The sequence below is a fragment of the Gopherus evgoodei genome, chromosome 1, assembly GCF_007399415.2.
Source record: "Gopherus evgoodei ecotype Sinaloan lineage chromosome 1, rGopEvg1_v1.p, whole genome shotgun sequence".
Classification (NCBI taxonomy): domain Eukaryota; kingdom Metazoa; phylum Chordata; order Testudines; family Testudinidae; genus Gopherus; species Gopherus evgoodei.
Genome location: NC_044322.1, coordinates 342220267 through 342236086, shown reverse-complemented (window position 1 = coordinate 342236086; position 15820 = coordinate 342220267). Strand labels below are relative to the sequence as shown.

The 15820-nt window shown below is 40.0% G+C and overlaps 1 protein-coding gene across 1 annotated transcript in view; it reads right to left on the bottom strand.

The window, feature by feature from the left end:
• RELN (reelin) overlaps positions 1 to 15820 on the bottom strand; it is a 484263-nt gene that overhangs the window by 343665 nt on the left and 124778 nt on the right. The window contains 1 exon segment of the mRNA XM_030549629.1: positions 14013 to 14148. Within this exon segment, the coding sequence (XP_030405489.1) occupies positions 14013 to 14148 (136 nt within the window).

Below are 15820 nucleotides of genomic sequence, written 5' to 3'. Positions count from 1 at the left end.
TGGGGGGAGGGGGTAAAGCGATCATCCTAGATCATCCTAGAGAATTGGAGGGGGGGTGGGGGTGGCTTCTGTGAATGGAAGTGAAGGCTGCTGAAGCTGAAAGACAATGGCTTACCGTGGCCGCATGCAAGCTGAATTCTGATGCCCGGACCTGCGTCTGTGAGATCTGTAACACCAGAGCCCAGGCACTCAAAGTTAAGATGCAAAATGCGACCTTGTAGTGAAATCACATGTGCTGTGTAAGGTGAATAGTGTTGTTCACTGTGAAAAAGTATAACCATTGTTCTGTAAAATGTATCTTTTTAAATACTTCTCTCCCTTTTTTCCCTCCCTCATGCAGCTGCACATTTTTCAAGCCTCCCTACTCCATCCCGAAGGCTAGCTCAGATAAGGCAGAGGAAGAGGAGGACACGAGACGAAATGTTCTCTGAAATCATGGAAGTAACCCGCAATGAAAGAGCTCATCTGAATCAGTGGAAGCACATGGTATCAAATTACAGGAAAGATGCCAGTGAACGTGAGGACAGGAGAGACGCTCGAGATGAGAGGTGGCGGCAGGAAGATCAGAGGTGTAGGCAGGAAGGTCAGCAGTGGTGGAATGAAATGCTGGGGCTGCTGCGTGATCAAACTGACATCCTCTGACGTCTGGTGGAGCTTCAGGAAGAACAGCGAGGTCACAGAGTGCCGCTGGAACCCCTGTGTCACCACTCTCAGTACTCACCATGTTCCATATCTTCCTCACCCACACGTGTAAGAACGTGTGGGGGAAGGCTTTGTGCACCCACCCACTCCACCCCCGTGGACAGCCCAACGAAAAGGCTGTCATTACATTGAAATGATTTTAGTGGCTTTTTCCTTCCCTCCTATCCTCCTCCCAAACCGCACCCGGGCTACCTTGCCAGTTCTCTCCCTCTTTTTATAATGAGCTTTTTAATAAAGAATACATGATTTTTAAATGATAGTGACTTTATTTTCTTAAGCAAGCTGTAATCGAAGGGGGAGGGTGGGTTGCTTACAGGGAATGAGTCAATCAAGGGGGTGTGGTTCATCAAGGGAAACAAACACAGCAGTCACACCGTACCCTGGCCCGTGATGAAACTGATTTTCAAAGCTTCTCTGATGCGCACTGCTTGCCGGTGTTCTGTTCTAATCGCCCTGGTGTCTGGCTGCGCGTAATCAGCGGCCAAGTGATTTGCCTCAGCCTCCCACCCCGCCATAAAGGTCTCCCCCTTACTCTCACAGAGATTGTGGAGCACACAGCAAGCAGCAATAACAAAGGGGACATTGGTTTGGCTGAGGTCTGAGCGAGTCAGTAATGTGCGCCAGCGCACCTTTAAACGGCCAAATGCACATTCTACCACCATTCTGCACTTGCTCAACCTGTAGTTGAACAGCTCCTGACCACTGTCCAGGCTGCCTGTGTATGGCTTCATGAGCCACGGCATCAAAGAGTAGGCTGGGTCTGACAGGATAACTACAGGCATTTCAACATCCCCAACTGTTATTTTCTGGTCCAGGAAGTAAATTCCTTGCTGCAGCATTTTAAACAGAGCAGTGCTTCTGAAGACGCAAGCGTCATGAACCCTTCCTGGCCATCCCACGTGGATGTTGGTGTAACGTCTTTTGTGATCCACCAGTGCTTGCAGCACCATTGAAAAGTACCCCTTGCGGTTTATGTACTGGGTGCCCTGGTGCTCCGGTGCCAAGATAGGGATATGGGTTCCATCTATCGCCCCCCCCACAATTAGGGAATCCCATTGCAGCAAAGCCATCCACTATGGTCTGCACGTTTCCTAGAGTCACAACCTTTTGTAGCAGCAGCTTAGTAATTGCTTTGGCTACTTGCATCACAGCAGCCCCAACAGTAGATTTTCCCACTCCAAATTGATTCCCGACTGACCGGTAGCTGTCTGGCGTTGCAAGCTTCCACAGGGCTATTGCCACTCGCTTCTCCACTGTGAGGGCTGCTCTCATCTTGGTAATATGGCGTTTCAGGGCAGGGGAAAGCAAGTCACAAAGTTCCATGAAATTGCTCTTACGCATACGAAAGTTTCGCAGCCACTGCGAATCGTCCCACACCTGCAAAACTATGCGGTCCCACCAGTCTGTGCTTGTTTCTCAGGCCCAAAATTGGCGTTCAATGGGTAGAACCTGCCCCATTACCAGCAGGAGCTCCAAAGCGCAGGGGCCCGTGGTTAAGGAGAATTCAGTTTCCATGTCCTCATCACTCTCGTCGCCACGCTGCCATAGCCGCCTAATCCTCCTCGCCTGGCTTTGCAGTTCATGGTTCACCACAGACTGCACAAGAATGTGTGAGGTGTTTACAACGTTCACGATCGTGGTGTTGATCTGAGCGGAGTCCATGCTTGCAGTGCTATGGCATCTGCACAGTTCACCCAGGAAAAAAGGCGCGAAACGGTTGTCTGCTGCTTTCACTTAGGGAGGGTGAGGCTGTACCCAGAACCACCCGCGACAATGATTTTTGTCCATCAGGCACTGGGCTCTCAAACCAGAATTCCAAGGGGCGGGGGAGACTGCGGGAACTATGGGATAGCTATGGGATAGCTACCCACAGTGCAACGCTCCAGAAATCGACCTAGCCTCGGACCATGGATGCACACCGCCGAATTAATGTACCTAGTGTGGCCACGCGCATCAACTTTATACTATCTGTTTTATAAAACCTGTTTATGTTAAATCAAATTTATCCCGTAGTGTAGACGTACCCTAAGGTGCCACAATACTCCTGTTCTTTTTGCGGATACAGGCTAACACAGCTACTACTCTGAAATCTATCCCTTAGTAAGTTACTGTTACATTCAGCTTTACTTAAGGGAAAAAATGAGGAAAGGAACTTGTAGGACCACAGCTATTTCTGCCCTTTTTTTGGCCACTTGCACATGCAAGTACCCAGTATGTACACATGATTCCACTAACTGTGCAAATTAGATAACAAAGTTATTAGAAAATAAGAGTATTTTAGTATTTCATTAGACTTAATTTACAATGCATCAAGATGAATGGGTCAGTTCAAATCTCTTAAATCCATTGTTATATGCTACCTACAGATTCAGGAAAACAACACTATGTAAGTTAACAAATTCAGTTCATATTTGAAAGGAATTTTTTATGACCACAAGGTCTAATAATAATAATACCTTACATTTTGCAATCAGAATCTGTCACATATGCTTGATAAATACTTAAATAGGCAGTAACACCCCACAGGATGGGTGGTTAATACACTGGTTTAATCTCCAGGTTAGCATACAAGTTACATGCAGTGTGCTCTTAGCAGCAATCAAAGTGATATTTTCTTCAGTGACTAAAAAAAGAAATGTATGACAGATATACATTTCTAAACACATAGAAAAGAATATTTTTCTATAACACACTGAATATTGCTCTATAATATTGTATTTAGAGACTTCCGTAGTAAATTATTCCAGTGATTAAAGCACAAATTGCTTTTGCAGTTGAGGTCATCCTTATCACTTCCACAAACTGGTAAGTGAAGCTATCTAGAAAAGCACCCATCCTAAAATCTAAGCTATAATGTTATGTATCATCTTGCAAAGGAGTCAATACAAGCAGGGGCTTAACTAGGTTAGTGTGAGCTCAAAGAACAAACGGCAAATTTTAATAGAAAGATATTATGTTATGCAAATTTCCATACAAACAGTAAAATGACTTATTGGCCAAATAAAGGGCCTGATTTGGAAAGGTAATCAGTATTTACAGCTCCCATTGGTTGGGAGTCACAAGTGCTCAGCACATCTTAGGATCAGTCCCAAATTTTGCCAACAACACTACTTTACTCGACATTAAATATTTTTTAAATTTACATTGCCAGAGTTCATCTTTAAATATCTCTGGTGGGAAGACAGGGAAATATTCAAATGTATCATATTAAGCTGCTATCAGAAGATTTCTACTGCTTGGAAATATCTGTACTTTTCATTTTCATAAACGATGTATTTGTAAAAGAGTGCTATGTATGTATTTATTGTTGATTGATTGAGATATTTAGACAACAAGAATAAACAATAGCTCAAGTGCTGCCAATCTAAGCATAGTTCATTATCTGATATTGCACAGAGACAGAACAGATCTTGTAAAATTAATGCATGTCATCACTATGGCCCAGATTCTGACACCTTTACTCATGATATATAGTACCCACTGATTTCAGTGGGACTACCTATGGAGTAAAGTGTAAAGAGAGTACAGCATGAGTCAAGAGAGAGCATGAATAAAGGTATCAGAATCTAGCCCTATGTGACTTGCAGTATAAGTGTGTATTCACATGATCCTACACATAATATGAATAATCAGACTACATAAAATTATAAACAGAACTGGGCTGAGAAAAGAAGAGAAGAAACTTAATCTTGCATTGACCTCAATGAGAGTTGAGTGTGCTCAGTCCCTTTTAGGATTGAGCTCTAACAGAGCACAGAGAGACCAAGGGTGAAATCCTGGTGCTACTCCATGGGAGTTTTGCCATGGACTTCAATAGTGACAAGATTTCACTATAAGGGCCTGGGTTCTCCTCTCACTGATTTTACAATAGTATAACTCCAGTGACTTCAATCAAGTTACTTCTGATTAACATGAGTTTAAGTAAGAGGTGGATCTATCCCTAACATTCAGAAATGATCTTGGTATTCCCATTCCCCAGCCCTTGGCATTTAAGCATATCAGTAATGAAGATACTCCTCACATACCTGCCTGGCTGGGGTTAAGGGATGATGGTTACTGTAAGAGATGGAGATGATTAAGAGCTACAAAGAGATACAATATTGGTCCTAAATTGAAAGGATTACCTTTCGGTGAAGCTAGGCAGTGTAAATGAGAGACCATGCTCCAATGAATAATAGAGAGTGTAGGATTAATAGAATGACCAAATTCAGAACATAATGATGACTTGAAATTCAATCTTAAACTGGAGATTATTTAATTCTATATTCCACTCCTGAAGTCTTTTAAACTGTTTCTAAATAAAGACATTACAATATTTTAAATCATGTCATTAATCTAAGTGTGGATGCTACTAACTTGAATTCATTGTGTTTTTTGTTTTCCTACACATATATGTCTGGTGAACTCCACCTCAGGTCAGTAGTGTTGTTACTATAGGATAGCTATTAGGTGGCCTGTGAAAGATTGGTTTGGTGGTTTCTGTCAAGTTCTCATGGCAGAAGTATCAACATTACAAAAAAAATCCACCCCCATAACTGGCACTAATTAGCAACTTTGTTATCAATCTCAGCAGAGGTTAAGGACTGAATGGCTATAGAGGCTGAATTGAGACAGACATACTGGCAACAGCATGGAGAGACTTGCATTACTGCTGTCTGTGCTGTTCCTGTTCTGTTGATAAACAGTCTCCTGGGTACTCATTCTGGCACATTTCATACATATTAAAGTCACACTAATTTTTAAACTAGATTAGCAGTTAAAGATGGTGACGTGTTGTTTAAAAGTTAATTTTGTCAAGATGTCTGTTAAGGAGCAGCTACATCCTACCAAGTAGAACAGTGATGAAGAGCAATGAGATCAGCCTGTAGTTGCCCTTATACATGGACATATGATGCTGGTACTTTGCCTGAAGGCCACACTTTTAAGTTGATGCAGGCAGTTGTTCACTGGTTCCAAGACACCTTTGAGCAGCTGAGGTGGAATACTATCAGGTTCAGCAGCATGTCCATTCCATAACTTTTAGATGGCCTTGCATATTCCTCAAGTGACAGAGGATCAGTGCTTGCACCTACGTCTGCAGCCATGTGGTTCATGTAGTTCTGGACAGTTGTCAGCAGGTGTGTAGTTCAGTGAGCTTTCATAATGTGTTTCCTATCAGTCCAGGACCTCGTCTATCAATGAGCAAAGAGAGCTGTCTGGTTTTGTGAGGAGGATGTTAGAAGGCTATTTATGGCTACCAGGCAAGTATGTGATGGTTCAGGCAGGATGCAGGTTGTTGTACTTTAGGCTTTGTCAGTCAGTTAGTTGATGTAGATCTCATGGTCACATTTTGCCGTGGCCTGGAATATGCCTTTCAGCTGTTTATGTTCTTGGACAACTCCCTGTTTGTGTGCTTCTGCCTTTTTTGCTAATACAGCAAGAACTCTTCAGAAGGCCAAGGTTTCTTGAGAGACCATCCGAAGCCGATTGTTTCAGCAGTGGCATGGTGTGTAATCTTCATACCTGTATTGGTGTGAAAGTGTGTGTTGGATCACAGCTTTCACCACGTTTCTGCACAGCCTCACATGTGCAGCAGAGCTGTATTCTTGACCTGGTACTATTCTGCTGAGCTATTGACTGAATATTAGGATTTGCTGCTTCACACCTTGGAATCAAGGTTGGTCAAGAAGTGTTCACCAACCAGGACTATGCCAGTGATAGTACCTTGCCTGTGGAGAAGTCAGAGAATTTCATCCGCATCTCCCAAGGTCTTTAAGACATTGCCCATACTATGGGATTGAATATGTCATGGCAGACGATCAAGGTCCAGAACGTCAGAATTGGGCCACCAGAACCCAAGCACAGCTCAAATGGTTGCAGCAAACAGGATTTTCTTTGACAAATGGATCTTTCCATCCCTTCCATGAAGTCCATGTCTCATTTATGGATGCACAAATGTCTTCATGCTGAGACAAAGTTCCAGATCTATAAAACCTATATACTATCTCTATCACTATACTGGTCAGAAACCAGGACCCTTTTACAAGCAGACTTGGAGTGGTTAGAGACATTCCATACATGCAGTCAACACCAAATCCTCAGCATACAGTGGTTTGACTTTGTGAGAAATAAAATAATCTTGCAGAGATCTGGCCTTCCATCATCACTCATTATATTAAAAAGGCAGCATTGTAAGCTCTTCAGCCAAGTCACAAGGATGGACAAAATGCCCCAATAACCACCTGCTCTCAAGCTCTCCATCAATAGGTAAAGGGGTGCATGCCCTGTTCCTATATGTTGCTGCCCGTAGGGCTGACCCAGAGATTCGGGATTTACAGGGTTGAGCCGATCCCGGGAACTTCACTACACGATGTAGATCATTGGGTCACTCTGGCTGGTGCAGTGGTGCTCAGTAGACATGGATGTTTGATGATGATTCAGAACCATAATTGCTTACATTTTCCTTGGACAGATACTTCGCTTAGTGTATACATTAACTGTTTATATAAACAATTAAAGGTAGGGTTTCCATAGTGACGTTGATGGCCTATACTGTGCTCCCATTAAGTCAATGGGAAAATTCCCATCAGTATCAGTGGGAACAGTTTTATGCAAGCACTGAGGGCTTTTGAAAACCCACTGTAAATTTGTTTAAATGTAAATCTGCAGTTATAGTAACTTTTAGTTTTTCATAGGCCTGTCTTCCAACTGTCCTTGAAAGTGAAAATTATACAAAATACTGGTTTAGGAAGAAGGGAATTCAATGCAAAATGCTAGCAAAAACATGTTTTGGAAAGTCACCACTCCTATAAATGACCTGAAAATCCCAGACTTGGGTAGACCAACAATTATTTCATGAGCAATCCTTTAAAAGAGAAACAAACATCTGAGAAGAAAAGGAAATAAAATAGGGTAGAAAGAAGGAAAAACATCTTCATATCCTGCTCTGGATTTCTTTGTATAATGACTCCTCCTCCCAGCTAACTCAAAGTATGGACTAGAGCTGGATTAACAGTTTCTATACTTTCAGTTAGCTGCAAGGAGGAATCATTATACAAAGGAAGCTTCAAACAAAAGGTTGTTTTGAACTGGAAAATAGAACTTTCCACCTCCACTTATATCTCTCCAAATGTAAATTTTTGGACCAAGACTTTTTTTTGACAGAAAAGTGCAGATGAAATATTTTTACAATTTCTATTTGCCAAATTATTTCAGTTGAGGGGGGAAACAAAATTCAGAATAAAAATATTCCTTTGAAATTTTCAAAAAGAAAGATTCTAATTTTTCAGTTCAAAACAGCTTTTTGTTTTGAAGTTTATTTTATTTTATTTTTTTTACATTTTTTAATTTTAAAAAATGCTGGAAATTGAAATGAAATGGGTTTTTTTCTGATCAAACACAATGTTGTTTTACTTTTTGTTTCACTTAAAATTTTGACCTAGATATTTTTATGTTTATCTTTGGAATTGCCAGTAAACCAAAAAATCCACTATTCACACCGCTAGTTTCAAATCCAATATGGTGTAAGTGGGTGCAATCCATTGATTTCAGTAGAGTTGCATATTCACTTATATCTGTCTGAATGTGGCCATCTGAGTTTATGCTCTTTTCTGCAATTGAGTAAATACTGGCATCTATTTATTTGGTTAAGAGTGTTGTAAAATTTGATGTAACGTTTTCAGTTCTTATTTCTGCAACACTTGATCTTTTACATTTTTTTAAAGAGAGAGGAGGAAAAATATGGAAAAATGAATGATTTTGTGTTACTATATCTTTCAGGGTAGCAACTAGCAGCAAATTAATGCCATTCTTTAGGAGTTATTATTTTGTGGTACAGTACTCCAGTAAAGCTAGACACAGCAGCAACAATATGTCCCACTTACTACTTTTTGCTTTGTATTTGTTACAGAACCTGCAGAATGTGTATGAGGCCAATAAAAATATTGCAGCTATTATGAAAGTTATATTAGTTATGAAGTCTTTTATTAAGTTAACTTTTCAGAACATGGAAATTAAACAAATGCAAAAAACCGCAGTGACAATATTTTGTCAATGGTAGCCAGAATCTTTAGCCAGTTGGGGAGAAGCAGCCAAAGCAAGGACTGCTGCAATAAGGAAAAGTGAGGAAAATGGGGTCCAGTCAAGGCACCTCTCCCACTAGCACCCTGCCAGACCCAGAACCTTACAGAGAAAACCCCCTACTCTGGGGGCACCAGGACCCAAGCAGTGTCTTCCCCCTCCCCTGCCCTGCCACATGGGCTTGGCCATAAACTGCAAAGATGAGCTAGCCAGCATCTCCAGCCACTAGGACAGAAGCACCCAAAGCTGGGATCTTTGGTTCTTGGATATCTTTCTGAAGTTTTGACAGGACCTTCTCTGCCCTGTGCTGATTAGTTGCCTGCTTCAACCCTACCCTACTCCTCCCTTTCTTCCAGTCTCTTCACCTCAGCTTCATCTGCACCTGTCCCACTCATCCTCTTCCCTTCATTTTTCTTTCCATTTAGTCCATCCCCTGCTAACTAAACTCAAACAAGTAAAATAAACAAAACTGTGGCATTAAGATGACATTTGTTCTCTTTGTCTGTGTGTTCTATCCCTTCCCCCACCTGCATCTGTCTTGTTTATTTAGATTATAAACTCTTTGAGGCAGGGATGGTCTCTTTGTTCTGTTTGTACAGTGCTTAGCACAATGGATCCACATCCATGACTAGGGCTCCTAAGAGCTATGATAATACAATAATAAATAATAATAATAACTTGCGATGATGTAAAAGTAAATTTCCTTTGAGTCACTATGCACAGCTGCTGTGCAATGCTATGTGCTACAGGAAACAGCTCTAGTTGAATCATGAAAATAAAGAGGCATGTATATATTCCGAAAAGGCCACCATCATTAATCTTAACTACTTTCTGATTCCAGTTTAGTATTTGAGGTTAAAAAAATAGGATAGTCACTGCAGTTTGTGATATATTAACATCCAATCTATGATCACTGTGTCCTAAGAATAGAAAGAATGCCACATTGTTAGTACAGAATATTATTAAAGACTAAAATTTAAAAAGCAGCCTATCAGTAGTCATTACATTACCCACCTGCACTTACGTTCCCAACCAACCAACCAACTCCTTTTTTAATATAAGAACAACTTAAGATTTCAGTAAGAGTATGTGGAACCTTGATATCCACAGCTTGTCAGTGGTGGTAGAAAGGAAAAAAAATCCTCATCTAAAACACAGACAGCACAATTCATTTTGACTAACATAACAGATGCCACTATTCTGAGTGACAAAAGACACATATGTAGAAAGCCTTAGAAACCTCAAACTGTTTGAATTGTTTACCTATATAATTATGGCACAGTCTGGCTTTAATTTGATTTATGAATGAGTCAGGCCTGAAATATTTCATTCCAACCCTACTGTAGGGTTTCCCTTCAAAGACCTAATTTACCAAAATTTTAGGCTGGATGAATGGAAATTGCTTTTTCTAATTTTTTTTAGGTGACATACAAAAATTATATTACATTGCTAGAATACGAGGATAAGTTATGCTTTGCAACTCTGACAGCACTTAATATGGCACAATATAACCTAATGATGATTCAGGCTTTTAAAACAAAATTACTGGAGAGAATCAGTTGGAGAATTAATAAACTGGATTTTTACATGTAGTAAGCAAACTGGATTACCCAAAAGAAAAAAATATAAAGTTGTTGGCTATTAAGATTTTCTGATATCTCAGTATGATAGGTTTATTCTGTTTTATGTCAAGACTTGCAATCTGGACAATATCAAAATAGAGCTGTCATTTACTAAATACCTAGGATTAAGAATGGACACAAAGTGAGTGGAAATATGAAGTGATATACACAGTCAATTGATCATTTACATCCACAATATGATCGATGGCTAGAAGAATCAGTTCGTACTCAAATGCCAGGCTTTCAAAAACCTGGATGAACCTACAAATTGAACCCCACCCCATTTTTGTCTCACTGGAAAATGTTAGCTGGGGAAAGATGACAGGATATTGGTTTTGGGGTAGACAAAAAAAACAGAACAACAAAACACAAGATATGGAGAAATGTTTAGGTCTGGAAGATGGGAACTGTGTGGTGATGAACCCTAAAAAGATGAACAAATTTATTTGGGCATAAACTTTTATGGGCTAAAACGCACTTCATCGGATGCATGCAATGGAAAATACACTATGAAGATATATATACATAGAGAACATGAAAAAATGGGTGTTGCCATACCAATTCTAATGAGACTAGTCAATTAAGGTGGGCCATTATCAGCAGGAGAAAAAAAACTTTTGTAGTGATAATCAGGATGGCCCATTTGATTTTTTCCTGCTGATAATAACCCACCTTAATTGACTAGTCTCATTAGAGTTGGTAGAGCAATACCCATTTTTTCATGTTCTCTGTGTATATATATCTTCCTACTGTATTTTCCACTGCATGCATCTGACGAAATGGGTTTTAGCCCATGAAAGCTTATGCTCAAATAAATTTTTTAGTCTCTAAGGTGTCACGAGTACTCCTCATTCTTTTTGCTGATACAGACTAACACGGCTACCACTCTGAAACCTAAAAAGATGGTAGAGGTTTAGAAAAAGTATTTCCAAAGACTGTTAAATAAGAAGAGAGAGTTGTGAGTGCAAGCATCACCGACAATTACAGAGAAGCCTCAAGTGGTATTTACCTCTGTATAGGAGGTAGAAAAAGCACTTAATAAGATGAAGAATGGTAAAGCAGTTGGTGAAGATGAGATAACTGCTGATTTGATCAGGACAGTTAGAAATACTGGAATAAAGTGGCTTCGCAGACAATTATGCATTTCCTGGGATTGTCACGATACCAGATGATTGGAGAACAGAACTGATTGTCCTTCTTTGAAAGGTTAAGGGTTGTGCAAAGCATCATAGCATCTATCAGGTCATCATCCCGCTAAATCAACCTCTTAAAGTTCTTGAGAGAGTTTTGAAGGTAAGGGTTAAGGTGCAAGGTGGAGGAAAATATATGAAAGGACAACATGGCTTTAAGAAGGGAAGGGTACTATATATGCAATATTTGCAGTGAGATAGAAGTTTGAAAGAATGATAAATGGAGAGCATAACACCCTATCACCCAGGGGTGAACACTGTGCACAAAGCGATCACTCTATATCTGACCTATCAGTTCTCATCCTGAAAGGAAACTTGCACACTTTCAAAAGATGAGCTTGGCAGCTTAAATTCATTACTTTGCTAGACACTAAAAATCATGGCCTGAACAGAGACACTGGATTTATGGCTTATTACAACAATCTATAACCCACTAACCCCTTCTTTTTGTGCTTTGACTGCAGAGGTATTAACGGACCCTCTACCTTGAATGGTAGTAATATATGCTAACTACTTATGCTAAACAATCTGTTCCACCTTGCATTTTGCTGTGATGCTGGGAGTATCTCTCCAAGATCTGAAGAAGAGCTCTGTATGGCACAAAAGCTTGTCTCTCACCAACAGAAGTTCATCCAATAAAAGATATTACCTCACCCATGTTGTCTCACTAATATCCACCGGCCGACAGGGCTACCACTACACCACACTTACTACACCACATACAACTGCTCTTGAGAAAGCATGACTTGGTTTTAGATGAGCTGGTGTCTGGGATACTGAAATGGATGGGAGGGGGACTGCAAGACATGGATATGACAGAGTAGCTGTATTGAGGGTCAAGAGCTAAGATGATAACAATACATGGAATTTCGGAAAGTTTTGAAGTGACAGTGAGATTGAGACAAGGCAGTGTGCTGAGTCCACTTCTCTTCATCCTACCTATGCAGTTAATTAGTAAAATAACTGAGCCTGTGGAGACAGAGAAAACTGATGTATGTTGATGATCTGCTTGTGATGGAATGCATCCTTGTATTTGCACTATACACACAATTGTACTCATCTCTGTAAAATGTATGCCTTGTGAGGTATAATTTGAAAACTCATAACTAGCTGGTCAATCTTATGGTGAAATATACATAGCAACATATGTGTGAAGTTATAAACTTCCCCCATATGATGTTAAAAGTGTACGTTCAAAACTCATATAGCACCAAACTGGTCAAACAGGCCTGTCCTTAACAAAGGAGTGTGTGTTTGCATTAATGTGTATTTAAGCAGTAAACTGAGTCATGAAGCAGAGAGGGGAAAGGAGGAAACAACAGGAAAACTGCATGTGAGCATACACAGGTGAAAAAATCCAGCAGGGAACATCTTTCCAGATTTTGCGTCTCCTGGTCTTCCTGCCAGAAGCCTCATGTGCCCCACTGTGACTGTCTTAACCTGGGTCTGTGGACAGGGTGCTGTGATGACTTCAACTCCTGGGAGAATTCTGCACCTGCACATGCACAGAATTTTTTTTTCTCCACAGAAAATACATTAGGCCCCAGAAATGCTGCAGTTCCAACTTTTGCCTACCAGAAGCTGCTGTGGTGCCAGAACAGCTGGCTGCATCCATGCTGCTGGCTGCTCTGATGCCATAGCAGCTTCTGGTGGGAAAAAGGCAGAATTGCAGCACTTCTTGGGCAAAATGTATTTTCTGTGGAAAAAATGAATTCTGCGTGTGCGCGGTGGCACGGAATTCTCCCAGGTGTGGACTTGAGACTCTCAGAGATAGATAGGCTGGACAGTGCACATTTGAGGTGGGCTGCATATGTGATATGAATGGGTAAGGAATGATAAGCAAAGAAAGCGTGGGGAGAAGACAACAACAAGAAAGGATCTGGAAGACTGAGGATATGATGGAAAGACTCTCTCAAGAGAAGTTAGAAGAGAAAAGGACCGGAACCCCAAGACCTACAAAGCCGTTATGGACTGGAAAGAATGGTGAAGAATAGTGGATACCTCCAACCCTGTGTAAATGGGAAAAGGCATCGAGAAGTGAAGTGAGAAAATGTTTACCTAATTCTTTCACTCCTTAAAGTATAAGAGCCTGATTCTGCCAGGTGCTGGTCAACTCCAAGATGCTCAGTGCTCTTAATTCCTGTTGAATTCAACACTTTGCAGGACTGAGCCCATAATCCTTATATTTGGAAGTTTATAGTGCAGAGAGTTTGGACAGTTTAACTATTTGCAAACAACAGTCACACTGACGAAACATATTGTTATTCTGATTAATAAGAAAGCAAATGGCAGCATAGTATATTCATGTAAAAAAATTTCATGGGAGATTTATGTGATTATACTTCAAAATGTTTATACTGAACTAGTATTTATTGTATTTATTTAGCCTTTCAACAATAAAACAACCTTATTGTTTTTGATAATTGTTCCACAAACTTACATGAAATTCACACAGCCTGTTCCTGCAGGTGGAGCAATCCAAACGAAACTGAGATTTGTTGTTGGTAGATGACTCACATGAGATGCAACCACACTGCACATAAACTGATTTCCAAACTGGCGATCGGACATAATTCCTAAGAGAAAGACAGAAAGGTAGGATAAAAAGCAGCATATTTCAAAGACTCATTGCAATGTTTTAATAGTGTTATGTAATGTATCTACATCTACAGCATTTTGCTTTCAGGAATGACAATATGGAAATCAAGACCAAAAGGTCATGGTATAGTCAAAGTTAATTCCACTAGTGTCAGTGGAGTTGCCCTCTGCTTTCACCAACGTTGAATGTGGCCCAAACAATTTGCAATTGTAATTTTTCATGACACAGTAACACTGAGTTTGTTTTTGTTTTTTTTTTCCCAAAAGGCCAGGTTTTCAGATGGTGTAAATCAATGTTGTTCCACTATCTTCATAGATTTGCACAAATTAAGGATCAGGCCCATAATCTTTAAAAGAATGCAAAAAACTCTACCAACAAATTTAGCAATTTTTATAAGAGTTCTATCACTTTAAATTCTTTTTCATTTTGTTGCAACAACTTTTTATGTATTTTTGAATGTGGATGTCTTACATAAACAACTCTTTGGAATTCACTGTAGTTCATCATTAGATAAAAGAATTGTATCACTAAAACAACGCAACAACACTAGCAGACAGCAACCTTTCTTCTACTCAGATCCCTTTTATTGTTGCTTACAAATTAGTGCACAGTTCCATTATTTTTAACGCCTTTGGGCTTGCTATCTGAAGTCACTGGAATTGTGCCCTGAAACTGAAGGCATTCTTATTCAACTGAATTATTACATCTTTAATCTTTTCTACATGGTACATTAAACATTAAATGTTTAAACTGTCCTTTATAATGCAGTTATCAAAAGTAAATACCTTGTTTCTCATTACTTTCTTCAAATATTGACCCTTCAACTCAGAAAACAGTCACATTGACTAAGCATATTGTGAGTCTGATTAAAAAGGAAAGCAAATGGCAGCAGTACATTCATGTATAAAAATGTTCATGTTAGATGTTATGTGATTATACTTCAAAATGCTTATATTGAGTTGGTATTTATTCTCAGGTCTATTTATTTCAGTTCTGATAAGAATAGACACCACTGGCTCTAGGCTTCTTGACAAATGTTTTGAAGTACAATTCTTATGAAATGCAACCCTAGCAATTATGCTTAATCTCTTACTCACCCAACCAACAATGACCAAGCATAGAAAATAAACAAAAATTCCCCTTTGCCATTCTCCTGAGAATTCTAGATCTTCCTCAAAAGCAAACAGATGACCTTTGCAACACACCCTACTGATTCCAGCCATGTGTGATCAGAGTTGGAGTGATTTTCAAAGCTGGAGTTACCTTCGTGAAGAATACCCAGCAGCATCCTCTCTATTAAACCAAGTATCAGAGGGATAGCTGTGTTAGTCTGTATCCACAAAAACAATGGGGAGTCCAGTGGCACTTTAAAGACTAACAGATTTATTTGGTCATAAGCTTTCATGGGTAAAAAACCCACTAAGTTTTTTACCCTCAAAAGCTTATGCCCAAATAAATCTGTTAGTCTTTAAAGTGCCACTGGACTCCTCGTTTTTATTAAGCCAAGGGAGCTCCAATTTGACTATCTTCAGAGATTGCCACTACTGTTCAGAGAGAAAAGTGGTCTCTCAAGTAAATCATTTAGGGCTTTGTAGATCAAAACCAACACCTTAAAATCCACTCAGGAGGCAACAGGAGCTAGTGCTGAT